This window comes from Anolis carolinensis, chromosome 4 (genome assembly GCF_035594765.1).
Source record: "Anolis carolinensis isolate JA03-04 chromosome 4, rAnoCar3.1.pri, whole genome shotgun sequence".
Taxonomy (NCBI): Eukaryota; Metazoa; Chordata; class Lepidosauria; order Squamata; family Dactyloidae; genus Anolis; species Anolis carolinensis.
Window position 1 is genome coordinate 14,647,248 of NC_085844.1, and position 20,793 is coordinate 14,668,040.

A 20,793-nucleotide genomic window follows, 5' to 3' on the forward strand; every position below is an offset into this window, starting at 1 on the left:
CAGTTTAGGAGAGAGGAATCTCCATAATCTTGTTCACTGAAGTGGAGCAACACCCAGTCCTGGTATATTTCTTCCTGTGAAAGAAGCACAGAGGATTCAGTGTTGGTGGGTTCAGCGACAGCCCTGCAGGGATGACATCTCCCCACTTTCACCCTGTGATGGAGCAGACTGTATTCTGAAGGGCATCTCCATTTTCCTCTGCTCCTAATTGGATGCCAGGGCATGCTGGAAAGAAAAATCCTACTGCCACTCCTTCAGCTTAAGCTTTTAGATGCCCTTCCTTATGCTTAATGTTCCTTCTCTCCTTGTCTTTTTCGCCTTTGCTGTCATCATCCGTCTCTGCTGGGCAGGATCATGCCGGACCAGATCACTGTGTCGGAGTTTATTGCTGAGACCACAGAGGATTACAACTCCCCCACTACTTCCAGTTTTACCACCCGACTACAGAACTGCCGGAATACAGTCACACTTCTAGAAGAGGTAAATAAACATTCTTATCTCTGTCTTATTTGTGTGTTGGGGCAATGAACTAACATTTTCAGTGTTTCCTGCTTTCATAATATCTATGGAATGTATATTATTTGATTGCAGCCATACAGTCACACCTCTTTTGATATCTCTGAATTTCAAGGGTTTTGGTGATAAATGTGTTGGTATATTTTCTATTTCATGTTTTATTTATAATGCTAGCAATATTGGTAGAAACAGGATTAAATTGTTGAGATGATTATACAAAACAAATAGATGTGTAGAATGGAGTCTTATGTGTTTATCACAAGTAATGTAGTAAATAATAAATGTTAAGGACAAACTAGGAGAAAATATGTTTCTGTTGGAAAGTTATAAAGAGGTAGATGAGAGGTTGGAAAACAGTGTTGAAGATGATGGAAATTGATGCAGTGACATTGACTTCTTTATGGTATCACTGATCCTCTTAGCCTAGTTCCTTTTTCATTTTGAAGGTTAGTTACTAGATATCACTTGCAGTTTTAATGGGAATTCATAGATATGTAAAATTTGAATATTTGCAGTATGTGTGTGAAATTTAATGGATTTGTGAGAAACTGTGCTGCTTAGAGATGTGTTTGTCATAAATGGAAAACAAGTTTCTAGAAAGAATCACAGTAAGATTAAAATGAACCAAGTTTTTCTATTATGTTCTGTTTGCATGGTTTCTTAAATGCTGCCACTTATGTTGCTATGTGTTTTATAGTCTCCTGTTGATAGTGCACACATTTATTTTTATTTTTCAGAGGCTTTGGGCACATTACTGCAGGCATAGTATATTTTTTTGGTCTTGGTGTTGCTGATGTGGCAGAATGAAATTGTACTGCTCATGCTTTGTGGAACATAAAATGATCGGATTATGTACAGCCTTACATATTAATAACTGTAGAAGTACTGTGTAATTAAAGAATAACAGTGGATGATAAGATGAATGGTACGTGAACATTTTGTTTTTTCAGGAGTAGCATTAATTCAAGCTTGTGGTTTGCTACTGTAAGTGGAAATCAGGAAGGAAATCGGGAAGGTGTGTACTATCTGGCATGGTAGTACCCAGTTTTAGATCTAAAACTGGCTGTCGTCACATCAAACGGTCCTGCAAGTTTTCTTCATTAAAGGGTTGGCAGCTGTTTAGCTAAAAGAAGTTAAATGTTTTGCTTTAAGCCTGATATGCAAGTGATAACCTGAAGTTCTCCTTCTGGCATTTATATCCAAGCAAGAAAGGGACAGAGAATTCAGTCTGTGTACAACATGTAAATTAGAAGGATTAACTAGGACCTGCAAGAAAGTGGTATGAATGTGGTTATTTATATCTTTTCTAGGCAATCGAAATAATCTCAACAAAACACATGTTGCCACTCTTTTGACATTGGTGGTTTGTTCGATGGGGTTTATACTGTGTTATGTTGTATGTTGTTTTATTTTGTCCCATTATGTTGTTTTATCAGTTTTACTGTGCTATATTTTTAACTGTGTCGATCAGGCTTGTCCCCATGTGAGCCACCCCGAGTCCCTTCGGGGAGATAGAGGCAGGATACAAAAATAAAGTTGTTGTTGTTCTTGTTGTTATTAAATTTATGCAATGCTGAAATGTTAGTGGTGGAATTTCTGAAAATGTAATATTTTGGTAAAACAAAAGTTTGCAGCAAGTGATATGGACTATTGATTTTTTCTGTAAATATTTGTATTAATCGCACACACCTCCTAGTGAACCTGTGCCCAGCCTTAGTTTTTCAAAGCCATTGCTTTGAGCAGAATGATTAGCCCACTGAACTGTGTCAGAATGTGTTACAAAAATATTTTCTTCCAACCCTCTTCCTACCAGTTGGGACAAGTTATTACCCAGAACCATGTTTGTGACACAATTCTCATGGAACTAGATCAAAACAGGCATTTTATGATATCATTTTGACATTTTCTAATATCCTCAAGTTTCAAGCTCTTCTGTATTTGGTTTTTTAAAAATATAACCCTCTACCACAGCTAGGATAAATGTTATCCTGACAAATAAATTCCATTCTGCTATCTTGTTCTACTTGGAGTATCATATTGGGACAAAAATTTGGTTGAAGGACTAGGTAAACTAATGGCTGTTTGGATGAGAAAAATTGCCTTCTCTTGCTCAGAAATGGGAGGGCAGCAAGTGCAAGTTTCTTTTATGCACAGTTCAAATATATTTCTTTGTTGGCCTCCTTCTTTGGTCCATGTATGCTCCTAAAATATGGCTCTTGATGTTATGCAGTGAATTGTTTATAAACATTGGTAATAGGCCCTTTCACTACAGTGTCTCATGACTTCAATGTGTTCTCTTGCTCCTCCTTAGATAAAATCAAATTGAAGTCAGGAGGCACTGTAGCGGAACGACCTGTTGCCAATGTTTATTAAAAAATCACTGTAAAACATGCAGTGATATGTTTTGGGAGCATCCATGGACCAAAGGAGACAAACAAATGTTTTTGAACTGCACCTAACAGAAATAATTCTTTATTACTCAATTCATGGAAGAATGGATATTTTAGAGCATGAAACAAGAATGTTACCAGTGTTGAAGTATGGCAGTCCCTTGACATCATTGACCTCCTGCTTGGTGGGTGGGGGCACTGTCATGTAGCAAGGATAACATTCTGGTTTGTAGAAACCAAAATGAAGTCTCAGGGATGCTCTGGACCAAGCAACAATGAGTCCAAAGAGACTTCATAAACTCCCAAGCTAATTGATATGTGGACTGTGTTCTTTCAGCTACTTCAAACATGATACGCACTAGGGACTGATTGAATTATGGATGAATAGCTGGTTGAGTTCAACGGTAAACTCTGCTGCCAAGAAAAGATGGTACAGTAGAGTCTCACTTATCCAAGCTAAACGGGCCGGCAAAAGCTTGGATAAGCGAATATCTTGGATAATAAGGAGGGATTAAGGAAAAGCCTATTAAACATCAAAATAGGTTATGATTTTACAAATTAAACACCAAAACTTCATGTTATACAACAAATTTGACAGAAAAAGTAGTTCAATACGCAGTAATGTTATGCTGTAATTACTGTATTTACGAATTTAGCACCAAAACATCATGATATATTGAAAACATTGACTACAAAAATGGCTTGGATTATCCAGAGGCTTGGATGAGCGAGGCTTGGATTAGTGAGACTCTACTGTATAAGGAACTGGCACTGCTTCAGTACTAAGAAACCATATCCACTGAAGGGATACATGTATCTGGGCCAACTGCCTGGTACGCCACAGTTATAGTAGTTACAATGTTGTTACAACAGTGGTGGAACCATATTTTAACACAACATAAAATGTGGTGACAACCCATTTTTAGAATTAGCAGAAATAACCAAGACATATGTATGTCAGCACCATTTTATAATCCTTTGTACTAGTCTTTCTGCAGTAGGTCAGTGGATAAGAAAGCTGGCATCATGTGTGGGGAATATGTTTGCAAGGACCTCTGCAACACTGAAGTCATATGTTCTGGTTTTATCTAAAGAATGACAGCCATTAATTGGCCAATATGAGTTAGAAGATTACTCCACAAAGATATTGCTGCTAGGCCTTGCATAAAATAAAGCAAAATAAAAAACCAGGTATTTTCCTTTTAATTTTATGTCCATTTCAATTGGAAATTATAGTAAGAGCATTTTAACTACACAGACATTATTTTGGTTACATTTCTAACAGAGAAGGAGACATCTCTTGAAATAATCTAGACTTCTAAATATTATCTTTAGTTTGTATTTAGATATTGGAATATCTAAGACAAATCATTTAGAGAAGTAAGTAGTTATCAAAAATACATATGAAAGTTCAGAAATTGTTCTCTTCAGCAGACGGACTTTACTCATTCTTCCCCTTCTTAAAAACAACCTTAATTATATTTTTAATTTTGTCATTGAATCAGCATTCTGTTTCTCAATAAGATGTTGACAAAAATAAATATTTTTTTCATATTACTTCATCCCTGCCAATTAGACATTAGATATGTGAGTTTCATTTTCATGTCATAACTAATGGAATGAATTCATGAAGGAGGCAATGGAATTCAATTACTTTATTGATTATAGTTTCCTCTTCTTTTTCCAGATAGCAAACCAAACTGATGATCTAGCTTTTAAACTTCCTCATAACTTAATGTAGTGTTATCCTACATCTCACTTTGCAGTAGGAAAGGGAATCCATGGAATGGCCTTTTGAAGATTGCATTTAACAAAAAGGTTGAAGTAGATATTTGTACCCAGCACAGCAGATAAAAGTTTTCTGACACGACAAGTGTTTAGGGGGCCTGTTAATGCAGTACCGACATTTTTTTCAGAAGAGAAATATTGGAGGCCAAGAGAGCTTGAAGAGCTCTTGTACTGCTAACTGAAGGAGTACTAGATGAAAAAAAATATATCCAACATTTGTTCATACATTTTATATAGTAGAAAGGATGTGGCAGACATCTGGTTTAGGAAGAGGTGAAGTAATGGTATCATCTTGGGCATTTCTTTTTTTTTCTCTTGATGTTCTTTGAAATACTTTCATAAACAGGGAATTCTTAAGAGTATACGCCGATCAAAGCAAATCCGAAATACAGTAATGGAAAACAAGCAACACATATTTCCCCATATACTGGGTATAATAATACAGAACAATATAATCTCTAAAAGCAGGACAGTAAATAAACAGCAACACTCTGAAAACAGGGAAATTTCATAAGTGGAATCAACCAGGGCCAGCTAACACCTCCCAACAAAGCATTCTCCCAGTGAGGAAAAAGGCAGGCTTTGAAGCTGCAAGGCCATTAAATACTAATCAAGGTGATTAATTGCAGCATTCATACTTGCCACACCGAGACTATTAATTACTATTCAATCTGGCCAACGAAGGATTCCACAAGGTAGAAAATGGCCAAGCTTGCAAGCAGCAAGGCTATTCAGTGCCATTCAACCTGGCCAACCATGATTTCCCCTAGGTAGAAAACCCCTAGGCTTTGAAGCCAAGCGGCTACTCCATCCCATTCAACCTGGCCTAGCAAGGATGCCCTATGAAGAAAGCAACCAGGTTTTTAAGCTGCAAGACTATTCAGTGCAATTCCAGATGGCCAAACAAGGATTCTCCTACAAAGGAAGTAGCCAGGCTTCAAAGCAGCTCTTTGATTGAGGGTGCTATTCCAGCTCACCAAACAAGGATTCCCACAGGTATAACACAGCCAGGCATTAAAGATGAAAGGCTATTCAGTGCAATTCAAGCAGACCAGCAAAGAATTAACTTTGGTAGAAGGCGGCCAAGCTTTAAAGCAGCGATACTACTTTGTACTATTCAAGCTGACTAACCAAAGATTCCCCTAGGTAACAAGCAGCCAGGCTTTGAAGTAGTGAGGCTATTCATTGCAATTCTAGGAGCCCAAAAAACCATTCCCCTAAAATGCAAGTACCCGGCCTTCCAAGCAGCAAGCCTATTCAATTGTATTCCAGATCACCAAGCAAGGATTCCCATAAGAAAACGGCCAGGCTTTGAGGCTGCAAGGCTATTCACTGCTATTCCACCTGGCCAATAGAGCATTCTCATAAACCACAGCAATGTGTGGCCAGGCATAGCTAGTAGCAGATTAAAAGTTATGGGATTTTTTCTTCCTCTTAAAGGAAAAATCCTGCACTTCAGTTTGAAGGAAGCCCTCTTATAGAGAACAAAAGTTATAACTTTTATATCAAAAAGGAGATGTAACTTTATAATTGTTCATTTTAAGAAGTAAATGGAGCAATATAAACTTTGATATTTGCTATTCTTTGGTACCTTCAAGTCAGCCATGACTTATGGCAACCCTGTCATAGGGTTGGCAAGATTTAGTCAGATGTGATTTTCCATTATCTTCCTCGAACGTTGAGATAATGATCTGCCCTATATTACCCAGTAAGTTTCTATAGCTGAGTGTGGATTTGAAACCTGGTTTCTGGGAATCCTAATTTGCATCTACACTACAAAATTAATGCAATTTGTCACTAGTTTAAGGCTGGATCTACCCTTCTTTATATCCCAGGACCTGATTCCAGATTATCTGCTTTGAGCTGGATTATAAGAGTCTACATTGGCAGATAATCTGGGATAAAAAGATAATCTGGGATCAGATCCTGGGATATAGGGAAGTTTACATCCAGCCTGACTAACGTGGCTCAGTCCTACATTGTATGGGTCATATGCAATGTAGTGAGTAATCATGCAACACCTTCACTTCCTTGGGATGCTCCATATCCAGTACATTCCCAGTATATGTAGAAATTAATACATATGAAGATACTGTTAAAGATATGGCTCCTAGCCATTTGGCTTTAAGCTTGCATCTTGAATTAAGCTTAAGATGTATAGCTGAGCCAGAATCAGTGTAATATGATCCTCTACAAATAGATACAATCAGAAAGTGACTACCTGCATTGTTCCACCAGCAGAAGAAAGTCCTGTGTAGTTTATTATACTGATGCCATGCTGTCCACAACTTGCCCATGCATCAGCAATGATGACTAGCATTTTATTATTTGTGAGAGGCAGCCAGATAATTGCCAGTTTTAACTATTAAACAATACTCCTTTTTATTGCTGCCATCTTATTTTCCAAGAGCTAAAGCAGAGTCTGGGAGTACTCTAAAACTGCACATCTGATTTACAAATAACTAGCTGTGCCCGGTCACGCGTTGCTGTGGCGTTGTCCGGTGGTGTTGGTGAGAAATTTGAGTTAGTGGTGGTATTGAATGTCTGTTGTATGGTTGTCTTTATGTTTATTATGTATTTGGTTGTTTGTGTAATGTGAAAGTGGTGAGAGTAGAGGGGGTCTTTGTTGCTGTGTAGTATTGTATAGTATGCATACGTTGTCCAAGTGTTGTGAATGGTTAGATTGTGTCTTGGTGCATAGTAGAAAGGGTTGGGGTGGATGGCCGTTAGGGGTGTCTTCACATTATTGGATTGTATAGTTCTATGATTATTATTATTGTTGTTGCTGTTATCATCATGATTATTATCTTTATTATCATTATTATTATATAGTGGGCGGGTGACCATCTGTCAGGAGTGTTTGGATTGTGTGGTCTTGCATGGTAGAAGGAGGTTGTACTGGATGATTCTTAGGGGTGTCTGTAAACATTAGGATTCCATGATATTGTTATTAGTATTATTATTATCATCATCAAGAAGCTGTATGGCCATCTGTTGGGAATGTTTGGATTGTGTTCTCCATGGCAGGAAGGGGTTGGACTGGATGGCCTTCAGGGGTCTCTTCTATCTCTGTGACTGTAGGATTCTATTATTATTTTTATTGTGGAGATTGTGGAGATATTGGATGGCCATCTGTCAGGAGTGTTTGGATTGTGTGGTCTTGCATGGTAGAAGGAGGTTGTACTGGATGATTCTTAAGGGTGTCTGGAAACATTAGAATTCTATGATATTGTTATTAGTATTATTATTATCATCAAGAGGCTGTATGGCCATCTGTTGGGAATGTTTGGATTGTGTTCTCTATGGCAGGAAGGGGTTGGACTGGATGGCCTTTAGGGGTCTCTCCTATCTCTGTGACTGTAGGATTCTATTATTATTTTTTATTGTGGAGATTGTGGAGATATTGGATGGCCATCTGTCAGGAGTGTTTGGATTGTGTGGTCTTGCATGGTAGAAGGAGGTTGTACTGGATGATTCTTAAGGGTGTCTGGAAACATTAGGATTCCATGATATTGTTATTAGTATTATTATTATCATCAAGAGGTTGTATGGCCATCTGTTGGGATTGTTTGGATTGTGTTCTCCATGGCAGGAAGGGGTTGGACTGGATGGCCTTTAGGGGTCTCTCCTATCTCTGTGACTGTAGGATTCTATTATTTTTATTGTGGAGATTGTGGAGATATTGGCTGGCCATCTGTCAGGAGTTTGTCGAAGAGATAAGCAAACACTATAAAGGTTCAAAACATAAAAAGAGATGTGACATGTAAGGGCCATAGAAATAGTCAGGCCTCTCTGAGTATAGAGCTATCTTCTTTCTATGTGAAAAATTTAAGCAAATGCTATAAAGATTCAAAACATAAAATGCAGTATGTTATTTAGAGCATCATGTACAAACATTATTACCTGAGAGTTAACAATAATAATGAAAATAATAAGTACAGTCAACTGTTGTAATTCATAGTAGTATCTTCCAGACTGTAATGTTTAAAGGAAACTGTAAGGGTTGCCAAATCCAATTGGAGTCTTCAGAAACTGTTTAAATAGTGGAGACTACTTGATATGTTTTGACTTTAGACCACATTTAAGCCTTGATAATTACAGTAATTATGTTTTGAACCTTTATGGTGTTTGCTTATCTCTTTGACATTGTCTAGTATAGACATTTGTGTGTATTTATCATCTGTCAGGAGTGTTTGGATTGTGTCCTCCTGTGTGGTAGAAGGAAGTTTTACTGGATGATTCTTAGGGGTCTCTGCAAACCTTAGGATTGTATGATGTTGTTGTTGTTGTTGTTGTTGTTATTATTATTATTATTATTATTATTATTATTATTATTGAGAGGCTGGGTGGCCATCTGTTGGGAGTGCTTGGATTGTGTCCTGCATGTCAGATCGTGGGAGGTGTTAGCTGGCCCTGATTGTTTAATGTCTGGCATTCCCCTGTTTTAAGAGTGTTGTTTTTTATTTGGTGTTGTGATTTTAAGCTTGTTAAAATATTAGGAGTCAGATTGTGTTGATTGTCATGGTTCATAGCATATATTTAAAATATTGAGTATTAAAATGGGTTGGATATTGTAGAAGGAAATAATTCGGATGATGGGCGGGCGCTAGGACCCAGGGGACAGCTTTTTCCCATTGCCTGCCTTTCCTCTTGTCGGCGGCCATGAGGCTTCTCATTCCCTCCCTCCCGGCATGGCTCCCGATGGTGTGTTGTGGGTTCTGTCCACGTGGAGGTGCGTGACGTGATTTTTTGTTGTTTCAACCTTAAGGCGTGGATGATGGGTTGTGTTGTCAAATTTTGAGGTTGGGGGGGGCCTTTACTTTTGTTGTTTTGCTCGGTGCCGCGATTCCATCACCCTTTTATATATATAGATGTGCTTTAATCAGGTACTTGTATCTTTCTTGCCTTCTTTCTTGTGGAGTACATCCTCTGTTCTTCAGAACTTCGGCATTTGAAAAATAGTGTATTTTTTATCAACTGAAAGGCAGTGTTCTTGGTAATCAGATGAATCTTTAGTGTACAAGAAAGATAAGATCTCTTGATAGGTTTATGCTGTCTGAATTGTTTTAATTCTCCTTTATTGACACGTTAGCTGGTAGTGAATGTGATAGTGAGTGCCAACAAGCTCTATAAATAAATTATGCATTATGTGACCAAGTCAAGTCATGAATCTCTCAGTCATATCCAGTGGAAAACCCTGAGTCGTGTTATTATAAGACAAGGGCTTCTCTCTCCACTTTCACCAAATCATCATGTTTCTGTTAACCTTAGTCATGTTAACCATAGTCATCATAATATATCTTGAAGATGAGACCCAAATCTAAACCTGAAATTCATTCATGTTTCATACGTGTCTTATACAAATAGCAAGAAGGTAATTTTGTATAAAAATAAAAACAATGTTGTGCATGAAACAAAGTTTATGTACATTAAACCATCAGAAAACAAAGGCATCACTATTTCAGCCACCCATGTGTACAATTTTGGATTATGGAGTATTTCAGATTTCTGGATAAGAGATACTCAACATGTACTTTCTTACAAATATTCACTTCCTTTGACTTTTCTACATTTTGTTCTGCAGCTGAAATGGATCTACTTGGTATTTGTTAGCATTTAACAGACAGAAAATACTCAGCATTCTGAATGTGCAAACTATTTATATCATGGCACAAAATTAAGTAAATAGAAATGATCTGGCATTTGTTGGTTATGTAAGTGTTCATTCCCCTTGGCTGTGAAGTAAATTCTGATTAAAAACTGTATTAGGCAGCGTATACATTTAAATTCAGTACAGTTAATATACACAAAAGATCAATGCTAAAATACTGTTAAACTACCAAGAACATTTCAAAGCAGTTGGGTACTATCAGCATGCTACTGGCACCAAACCACAAAGCTCCAGACTGCCTTTCCCAACAGTGTCCCAACAGTAGCATGGAGAATCAAAGAGAGCCCCGAGGGATTCCACAAGGCAATAGCCAAGAAGTTGAACAGGAATCTCCTTTTAGTCTCAACCCCTGGGTAGAAATGAACCCAAAGTGTCTCTCCGGTGAGATGGCCCAGATAATCAATTTCATCCAGGAATCTCTTCAACTGGGAGGCCACTCCACTTCCCTCCAAAATAAAATGTTGGATATTAGTTGATAGTGGTAATGTCTCCATTTGACATGTTAGAATCTGCATTGTAAGGAGGCATTCAGTCCCCCTTCTGACCCTTTCAATGAGTTGCGAAAGTCAAGGATCTAGCAACCATTTGGGGGCTCTCACCTGTCCAAGGATCTCATTCTCATTCTTAGGTGAATGGAGCCCATTGGTCTGCATCTTCAGTGGCACATAATCATTAAATGGGAAAGTTCTCAGAACATAACACTCATGAAGACCAAGGAGCTATCACAGAATCAGTTGGAAGAAACCACAGAGTCCATCTGGTCCAATTCCTGTCCATACAGGAACACAAAATGAATGCACCCCCCACATAAGGCCATTCAGCCAAAAAATCTCCAGAGAGAGAGACTCTAAGGAAACATATTCCATTGTCAAATAGCTCAAACAGTCAAGAAGTTCTTACTAAAGTTTCAGTGGAATCTCTTTTCCTGCAGCTTTAATCTACTGCTCTGTGCCCTAGTCTTTAGATTAGCAAAAACATGCTTGTCTCTTCAGTATGACATCCTTTCAAATATTTAAACATGATTATCATGTCCCCTCTCTAATTTCTCTTTTTCAAGCCAAATATGCGCAGTTCCCTAAGTTGCTTCTCATAAGCTTGGCTTCCAGACCTTTGACCATTTTGTTTGTCTTTTTCTGGACATATGTTAGGTTCTCAATATAAAAAGAAGTCTGGACTAAATTTATACAGAAGTATCATACAAACTCTGAACATCCCAATGAACATCAAACATGATTTTATGCATTGAATATGGATCTGGAACAGGAAGAGAATGTGTCTGGACAATACTTTTCTGTTGCAGTGCAAGTGATGATCATAGTAATCATCACTGCTGTAATATGAAAATCCTAATGTTGGATGCGTTCAAATTTTGTAGCCCACGCTTACTCTTGAGTAAGGCACCTTAATTTCAGCTATATTTTGTGATATGCTTCTTTTCTTTGTTTCATCTGGGATAAAACATGAGAAGTAGTTGTTCTGGGAATGCTTCGTTGGCATGTCTTTTTTGTGCAAGTCCTTTTTTTCCAGCAAAGTGCATGAGATGGCAAAAAGAAAAACATTGCCTAGGATTTTTGCAGTCCTGTGCATTTTACTCAAAAATGAGCTCGTTAAGCCGCTGGTTCTTTTGAGACAAAGTAGAACTTTCTGATTTTTTTTTAAAAAAAGTTTATCTGTGTTTTACTTTGGCATGACACAGCATGTCTCTTAGTAATGTACTTGTTTTCTTTGTTTGTGTATTATTTATTCTTAATGCAGTCTTCGACTGCTTAGATACATTCTGCTGGTAGTTTTCAGATGTGTGTCTTTGTTATAAGTAGCCCTTGTTAAGTAACCATAAAATAGGAAAGTAAAAAGCTGTTCCTTCCAAAAAGAACTAGAACAGTAAGAACAAGAATGAAACAATTTAAAAAAATAACAGCCCAAATTCTGACTTGGTACCTTAAATAGTCAATTTTCTTGTATGTTTCCTTCTGTGTGCTGTGTTATCTGAGACCCTGACCTGTATTTTGTCCTGGCTCAACTTCTCCAGTTGTCTCCAAAAAACTTTTCAGTCATGGAGTGCCCTTTTCAAAAAATATGGCTGTTCCAGGAAGCTTTGGAGAGGTTGACATATTGATCCTGATCTTGAATACTTGCTATTGCTGTCTTATATCTGGCCTAGTGTTTTGCTAATTGCAGTTGTTGTTGGTTTTTTTTTATCGTTTTAAATATGTGGATTATTCACTGCTTTGACCTTTTTTGATGCAAAGACTGAGTTTTTATAGCATACTTCATAATTTGGGTTGTATTAGAAAATTTATGTGATGTATATCCTTAATTACCTAGAATGACAGATGAGGAAAATGTTAATAGTTGCTTATGTCATTTTGTTAACCATAAATAGAACATTGTGCTGTTATCTATTTTTTATTTTGTGGCTTACCTCATGCCAACAGAAAAGTGAAAAAATTGAGAGATAAGGGGAGAATTGGGAACACTTAGTTGTTTATATTGTATTGAGAATTCATTGCAAATTTAATTCAAAAATTCTTAAATTAATGATGTAGTAGTCCGTATGTTCCATCTTCTAAAATAGAATAGTTTGTGCAAGTGCAATAATGCAATCCAATTGTTGAAATGAATGATTTGTATGCAGGTGACCAATTCTGTTGAATTCCACAGCAATATACAGTATATTCCAAAATAGCTGACCATGTCACTACATCGATGGCACCATTGAAGTGCTTCAGCAAATATTAATCTTATGCACAAATGCTGCCTATGTAGTAATTACAAGAGTGACAGTATTCTTGTGTTACAAATATTAGAACTGAGGATTAGAACACAAGTACTTCATAAATATTTACTTAATTAGACTATATTTCTATTTAAGGATAGATTTGAAGTAAATTTGAAGGGCCCTTTTCTCTAAGTAGAATGGTGAAAGTCAAGAGCTTCGTCCTTAGCTGTCCTCTACTGTTTCGACTCTACTTTGAGGGAAAATGCCAAAGAGCAATCACTGCTGCTATTTCCCACCCAGGCATTAAAAAAAAACCCCGAAAGCAGCTCAGGTGATAAAGTGTGAAAGAGGGTTGATGCTTTTTCTTATGTCCTCTTAGGGCAGGCTAAGTTCTCACCTTCACTTTACTCAGAGAAGGGGATTGTTGCTTTCTTCATAAGAGTTAAGATACAGTTCGTACATTGAATCATAGATAAGTCAACCCAGAGTTTTGGGGTTGATTTTTATTAAAATTGCTAGGCGTATACGTACGTATATACAGTATAAAAAGAATTGTATCAGCCTTGGCTTAATTTGTAAAAGTAATATTCTGAATATTCTGAATTTGTAAAAGTAATATTCTGAAAATTTTCCCGCTATTTGTGAGTGCTATATTGAGATGTTGTCAACACAAAGTGACCATTTCATTTGTAGCATCACAGAGTTTTTGACAACACTGCTTATATGCAATGGTAACTTTTTTCTGGTGATATCTTTTGGTTTTTCAACCACAGTTGTCTTTTGGAAATTAAATTGAAGTCAAAGTTTGCTTTGAAAGTCTTTGAATGTAGAGAGAGTATAAAGCAGGCATGGAATACTTCCTTTCTCCAGGTGCTTTGGACCTCAACTACCATAAATCCCAGCCAGTTTACCAGCTGTTATGAATTGTGGGAGTTGAAGTTCATAAACACCTGGAAGGCTGAAGTTTGCCCATGCCTGGTATAAAGTTATAGTGTGTCAGGACCCAGGCTGCAGAGCACCAATAACCATACACAGAGGCCAGAATCTATCTAATATCTTTATTGTGGAAATATATAAAGTTAATAAAAACAAGTGTAGAAAATAGTCCAGAAGTAGACCTTTCAGGAAAGGTCAAAATTAGTCCAAAGGAACAATGTCCAATATGAAATATTAAGGTCCAAAGTTGTAATCCAGTAACCGAAACACTCACTTTGCCAAGCAAAGTGAGGGGAGATGACAAGGTCCTTTAGTCCATGAAACTTAAGCAAGGCTAGGAAGTAAACTTGATTCTTGGAACACTAGGCTTAATTCAAGGCAACAAGAACGAGGAGCAAGAACAGGATCCGTGGTAAATTCGTGGCGAGGTCCGGAAAGCAAGGCAAGGTCCTGGGAAGCAAGGCAAGGCTGGAAACGGGAGCAAAGGACTTGAACGCGGGAGTAGCGTAGTCCACACACAACCTACTCCCGAAGCTGACGAATTGACTCCGCAAGATTCCTACGTGGGCAAAACACCTAAATAGGGTCTCGTTTTCCCGCCAAAGAACAATTCTCTGGGGAACCAGAACCGAAAGCCATTCTCTGTGTCCAGATGCATGACTCCCTAAAGTTTCCCATGGGAAGCAGGCTTAATCAGCTGAATGCCTGGCAGCAATCCTAGCGCTCCTGCGAGACGCCTCCTGAGCGCCTTTCTGTTGTTTATAATAATCACGGCGAGAAAATGGGGGAGATTTCGGCTCAAGGCTTGTTTGGCAGACTTCTGGAAGGCAAATCTCCTGCAGGTGCAAGGGCTCCAATTCTGGCTGAAAAAGCTCCAATTCTGGCTGAAACGGTGGGAAACCTAAGTTTTCCTCTTCATCTGTCAACAGTGCTAGGAACGGGACTACATGGCCCATGAGTCATCACACTATCCCCCTCCTCAAGGCCCCTCTCCAAAATGGGCTCTCTTCCCGAGGTGCGGGGCCGCGGCTTGGCGGGGTAGGCCTGGTGGAAGCGGCGGGCTAAATTGGGGGCATGGACTGTGGAAGCGTCTTCCCAAGAGCGTTCTTCGGGGCCAAAGCCTACCCAGTCAATGAGATACTGAAGGCGGCGGCGATGAAAGCGAGAATCCAAAATGTCCTGAACCTCGAATTCCTCCTCCCCATCCACCAAAACAGGAGTGGGGGCCGGCCGGTCTGCATCAGGGTGCACACCATCCGCTGGAAGGAGCAGGGAGCGATGAAACACTGGATGAATGTGCATAGAGCGCGGAAGTTGAAGTTTGAAAGTCACGGGGTTAAGTTGCGCCACCACTGGATAGGGACCAATGAAACGGGCATCTAGCTTCCGGCAAGGGCGGTGGGAGGGCAAAAAGCGAGTGGACAGAAGAACCCGGTCTCCTACCTTGATTTTGGGGCCCGGCTGGCGATGATTGTCAGCGTGGCGTTTATAGTCCTCCTTGGCTTGGTCTAGTTGCTGGAGCAAAAGTTGTTGCACCGCTGTGAGTTCTTGCAGCCAGTCCTCTGCTGCGGGAACTTCTGAGGTTTCAATGACAGAAGGAAAGAAACGTGGATGGAAGCCGTAGTTTGCAAAGAACGGGGTTTCTTTAGTTGAAGCCTGGACACCATTGTTGTAGGCAAACTCCAACAGCGGCAACAGGGAAGCCCAATTGTCCTGCTGATAGTTTACATAACAGCGAAGGTATTGTTCCAAAGTGGCATTGGTGCGCTCAGTTTGCCCATCCGTTTGGGGATGGTGAGCCGAAGATAAACGAGAGTCTATGCCCAATAGTTTTTGTAGTGCTTTCCAGAAACGAGAGGTGAATTGAGACCCACGGTCTGTGACCAAACTCTTGGGCAAACCATGTAATCTGAAAACATGCTGAAGGAATAAATCTGCAGTCTCTTTGGCCGTGGGGAGGCCATCGCAGGGAATGAAATGGGCTAACTTGGTAAAAAGGTCCACCACCACTAGGATCGTGGTGAATCCAAGGGAAGGTGGTAGGTCAGTGATAAAATCCGCAGAAATTATTTCCCATGGACGAGATGGAGTAGGAAGGGGATGCAGTAGCCCTGAGGGCTTCTCCCTTCTTGTCTTGGAACGCTGGCATACCGGGCAGGTATTGACATATTTTTCCACATCCTTGCGGATCTTGGGCCACCAGAAATCTCTTAGGATCAAATGCATGGTTTTAAATAATCCGAAATGCCCTGCTGGCTTGCAGTCATGACACAGACGAAGTGCCCTTTCCCTGCCCGGTCCTGGAGGGATGTAGACATGATTTCTATAGCAAAGCAACCCATCCTTAAGCGAGAAGGGAAAATGTAGTCCTTGGCGAAGTTGATCTTGAGCCCAGGCATCCGCCTGTTGACTGGCCCTGATTTCCTGAGCACAAAGGGGCCCTGGAGTAGAGGAAGTAGGTTCAATTGGAGTGGATTTGGTGTTCCCCACTGTGAGCGTGGCAAAGTTCTCGGGCTGCAGCAATTGGGATTCAAAGGTCTCTCTGCGCCCTGCAGCATATTCTGGTTTCCGTGATAGAGCATCTGCTTGCTTGGTCTGAGCTGGGGTTACATAATGGATCTGGAAGTCAAAACGCTCAAAGAATAAAGCCCAGCGCTGCTGCCTCTGATTTAACTTGCGGGCAGTTCTTAGATGTTCTAGATTCCGATGATCAGTATGGACCTCAATGGGAAATTTGGCCCCTTCTAACCAATGTCTCCAAGTTTCAAAGGCTGCCTTTATGGCCAAAAGTTCTTTTTCCCAAATAGTGTAATTTCTCTCTGGGGCTGTTAGTTGACGGGAGTAAAAAGCACAAGGGTGAAGATGATCACCCACTGGTTGCAAGAGTACAGCCCCAATTGCCACATCGGAGGCGTCAGCCTGCACAACAAAAGGGGTTTTAGGATCTGCGTGCTGAAGGATTGGCTGGGACGTGAATCATTTCTTTAGTTGCTGGAACCCTTTCTCTGCTTGCTCCGTCCAGCGGAAAGGCTGTTTCCCACGGATGCAGCTGATGATTGGATCAGACCAGCGGGCAAAGTCTGGAATGAACTTGCGGTAATAGTTCGCGAACCCCAAGAAACGCTGCACCTCTTTCTTGTTGGTTGGCGCCCGCCATTCCAATACTGCTGAAACCTTTGCCGGGTCCATGGAGAGCCCTAGTGGTGAGACACGGTATCCCAGGAAATCTACCTCTTGTAGATCAAAAGCGCATTTTTCTAGCTTGGCATAAAGTCCATGATCCCGCAATCGTTGTAACACCATTCTGACGTGGTTCTCATGTTCTGATTGTGATCTAGAAAACACCAAAAAATCGTCCAAGTAGATGATCAAGAACCGATCTAGATAATCCTGAAAGATATCATTGACAAAATGCTGGAACGTTGCGGGAGCTCCACATAAACCAAAATTCATGACCAGGGACTCGAATAATCCGAATTTAGTCTGGAAGGCGGTTTTCCACTCGTCCCCCTCCCTGATGTGAACTAGATTATAAGCCCCCCGAAGATCCAGCTTGGTGTAAACCTTGGCCCCTCGAAGCCGGTCTAATAGGTCCGAGATCAAAGGCAGGGGATAGCGGTTCCGCTTAGTGATATTGTTCAATGCTCTATAGTCCACCACCAAGCGTAGGTCCCCTGACTTCTTTTTCACAAACATCACTGGGGAAGCGGCTGGGGATTGAGATGGTCTGATGAACCCCTTGCGGAGGTTTGACTCTATGAACTCCCTGAGAGCTTCTTGCTCTGGTTCAGTCAGGGAGTAGAGGTGTCCTCGCGGGATCGGGGCCCCCTCCACCAAGTCAATGGCACAATCATAAGGCCTATGCGGGGGCAGTTTCTCGGCTTCCTTCTCATTGAAAACATCCCAAAAGTCTGAGTATTTCTTGGGCAAGGTGATGATGGATTCAGCGTCTGTGGCATGGCAGACCTTGGCTACAAGACAATGGTTTTGGCAATATTTAGAAGCAAACTGCAGTTCTCTGTTGGTCCAAGAGATGCTGGGGTCGTGGAGTGTCAGCCATGGGATCCCTAGAATTACAGGGAAATGAGGAACCTCGGTAACAAAGAAGGAAATCTCTTCCATATGTTCCCTTATCCACATTCTGGTGGGTTCAGTCCATTGGCTTACTGGACCTGTCTTTAGGGGGCGGCCATCTATGGCTTGCACCACCCGGGCGTTCTTGAAATCGTGATATTGTAATCCCAGAGAGTCGGCATACTCTCTATCAATGAAATTGTTTGTTGCTCCTGAGTCTATCATGGCATGGATCATGACGGGTCCTTTTTTCGCTGACCACAAGGTGACCACTAGGAGAAATAGGACCCCGGTTGGCGGCTCTTGAGTGGGGTTTTTGACCGGGTTGGCGAGCCTCTCTACGCCCGGTCGTTGGCTTCCCCCGCCGGCTTCGCGCCAGTCGCCTCAGCCGTCTCCGACTCCACGGAGGACGCCGCCGCCAAACGAGCGGCGGGCTTTCTTTTGGCTGGGCACTCTCTGGCAAAGTGGCCCCCGTCTCCGCAGTACCAACAGAGGTTTAAACGTTGGCGGCGGGCCTTCTCGGCAACGTCTAACCTGGGGCGCACATTGCCCAATTGCATTGGCACCTCCCCGCTTTCTCTGGGGTATGGGGCTGGTGGCGGGGGTCTCCACACTGGACGTGGTTGGACGCCGGCGGGAGCGGGAGGTTTTGCCCCAGCTCTCCCACTCTGGCCTCGGAGCCATTGTTTCCTGTTGGCAAGCATGACTTCGGCTCGTAAACATTGGTCAATAAGTCTTTCAAGAGAGTTCGGAGGATCCACCTTGGAGATTTCTTCCAACATCTCGATATTGAGACCCTCCCGAAACTGTCCTCTGAGGGCTATGTCATTCCAACCGGTGCTTTGAGCCAGCACTCGGAACTCGGCTATGTACTGGGACATGGGCCTGTCCCCTTGAGAAAGGCGCCGGAGTTTGTGGCCGGCCGCCTCTAAATTGTCCTCGATCCCCCAAGTCGCCTTAAGGTGATTCAGGAAGTTATGCGCGGAACTTAGGTGTGGGGAGGCTTCATCGTACAGCGCCGTGGCCCAATTGGCCGCGGGACCGTCCAGGAGACTGTAAATCCACGCCACCTTGATGTCTTCTTGGGGAAACTCGGCATGACGGGCTTCTAGGTATGCCTGGCATTGACGACGGAAAACGTGAACCTTGGAAGCTTCTCCAGAAAACTTGGTTGGCAATGCCAGGGCAGGGAGACGGATTCCGCGTTCCTTCAAGCCCCGTAGTTCTCCCTCCTGCGCATGGATCATATCCCGGATTCTGTCCACTTCATCCTTGGCAATGGTGTAGCTGAGTGGCTGGTCTCCCGGCCCGGCTCCGGTAGACATTCTGGCCTAGGTTGATTGGTGCTTAAGGTGGCGGAGTCAAACTGTCAGGACCCAGGCTGCAGAGCACCAATAACCATACACAGAGGCCAGAATCTATCTAATATCTTTATTGTGGAAATATATAAAGTTAATAAAAACAAGTGTAGAAAATAGTCCAGAAGTAGACCTTTCAGGAAAGGTCAAAATTAGTCCAAAGGAACAATGTCCAATATGAAATATTAAGGTCCAAAGTTGTAATCCAGTAACCGAAACACTCACTTTGCCAAGCAAAGTGAGGGGAGATGACAAGGTCCTTTAGTCCATGAAACTTAAGCAAGGCTAGGAAGTAAACTTGATTCTTGGAACACTAGGCTTAATTCAAGGCAACAAGAACGAGGAGCAAGAACAGGATCCGTGGTAAATTCGTGGCGAGGTCCGGAAAGCAAGGCAAGGTCCTGGGAAGCAAGGCAAGGCTGGAAACGGGAGCAAAGGACTTGAACGCGGGAGTAGCGTAGTCCACACACAACCTACTCCCGAAGCTGACGAATTGACTCCGCAAGATTCCTACGTGGGCAAAACACCTAAATAGGGTCTCGTTTTCCCGCCAAAGAACAATTCTCTGGGGAACCAGAACCGAAAGCCATTCTCTGTGTCCAGATGCATGACTCCCTAAAGTTTCCCATGGGAAGCAGGCTTAATCAGCTGAATGCCTGGCAGCAATCCTAGCGCTCCTGCGAGACGCCTCCTGAGCGCCTTTCTGTTGTTTATAATAATCACGGCGAGAAAATGGGGGAGATTTCGGCTCAAGGCTTGTTTGGCAGACTTCTGGAAGGCAAATCTCCTGCAGGTGCAAGGGCTCCAATTCTGGCTGAAAAAGCTCCAATTCTGGCTGAAACGGTGGGAAACCTAAGTTTTCCTCTTCATCTGTCACAACAGTGCTAGGAACGGGACTACATGGCCCATGAGTCATCACATAGTGGGAAGAACTGTGTATCTAACAGAAAACCTCAGATTGTGTGTTGTTTGAATTCTAGAATAGTGGTTTGAGATAGTAAAACCACAAAGAAGCATTGTAGCAGATAAATTTCATAATTGTAGATTTAATGTGTTCCTAGTAATGGCCTTTCATTGTGCCACTGCTTGTGGTCAAATATTGGAAAAAAACAATTTGATGTTTGTTCATGTTCACATTTGTCAATCTAAACAGTCAGATACTGCTGAGGCATTAAAAAACCACTTTGCTTTAAAACAGTGTTGAGTAAAGCATGGTCAACATGCCAACACTTTTAGAAGGAAAAACACTTCACATTAAGAGCAAAAAATAGATGGAGGGAAAGATTACTAAGTCACGCTATATTTATAATTAAGTCCCATAGGGTGCTTGGGTTTGCATTT

At 41.3% G+C, this 20,793-nt stretch overlaps 1 protein-coding gene across 3 annotated transcripts in view; it reads left to right on the forward strand.

Annotated features, from left to right (window-relative positions):
• Window positions 1-20,793, forward strand: part of asap1 (ArfGAP with SH3 domain, ankyrin repeat and PH domain 1) — a 168,192-nt gene that overhangs the window by 50,125 nt on the left and 97,274 nt on the right. For all 3 annotated transcript variants that reach the window (XM_062980026.1, XM_008108201.3, XM_062980025.1), the window contains one exon: window positions 351-480. In XM_062980026.1, coding sequence (XP_062836096.1) covers window positions 351-480 — 130 coding nt within the window. The remainder of the gene's footprint in view (window positions 1-350; window positions 481-20,793) is intronic.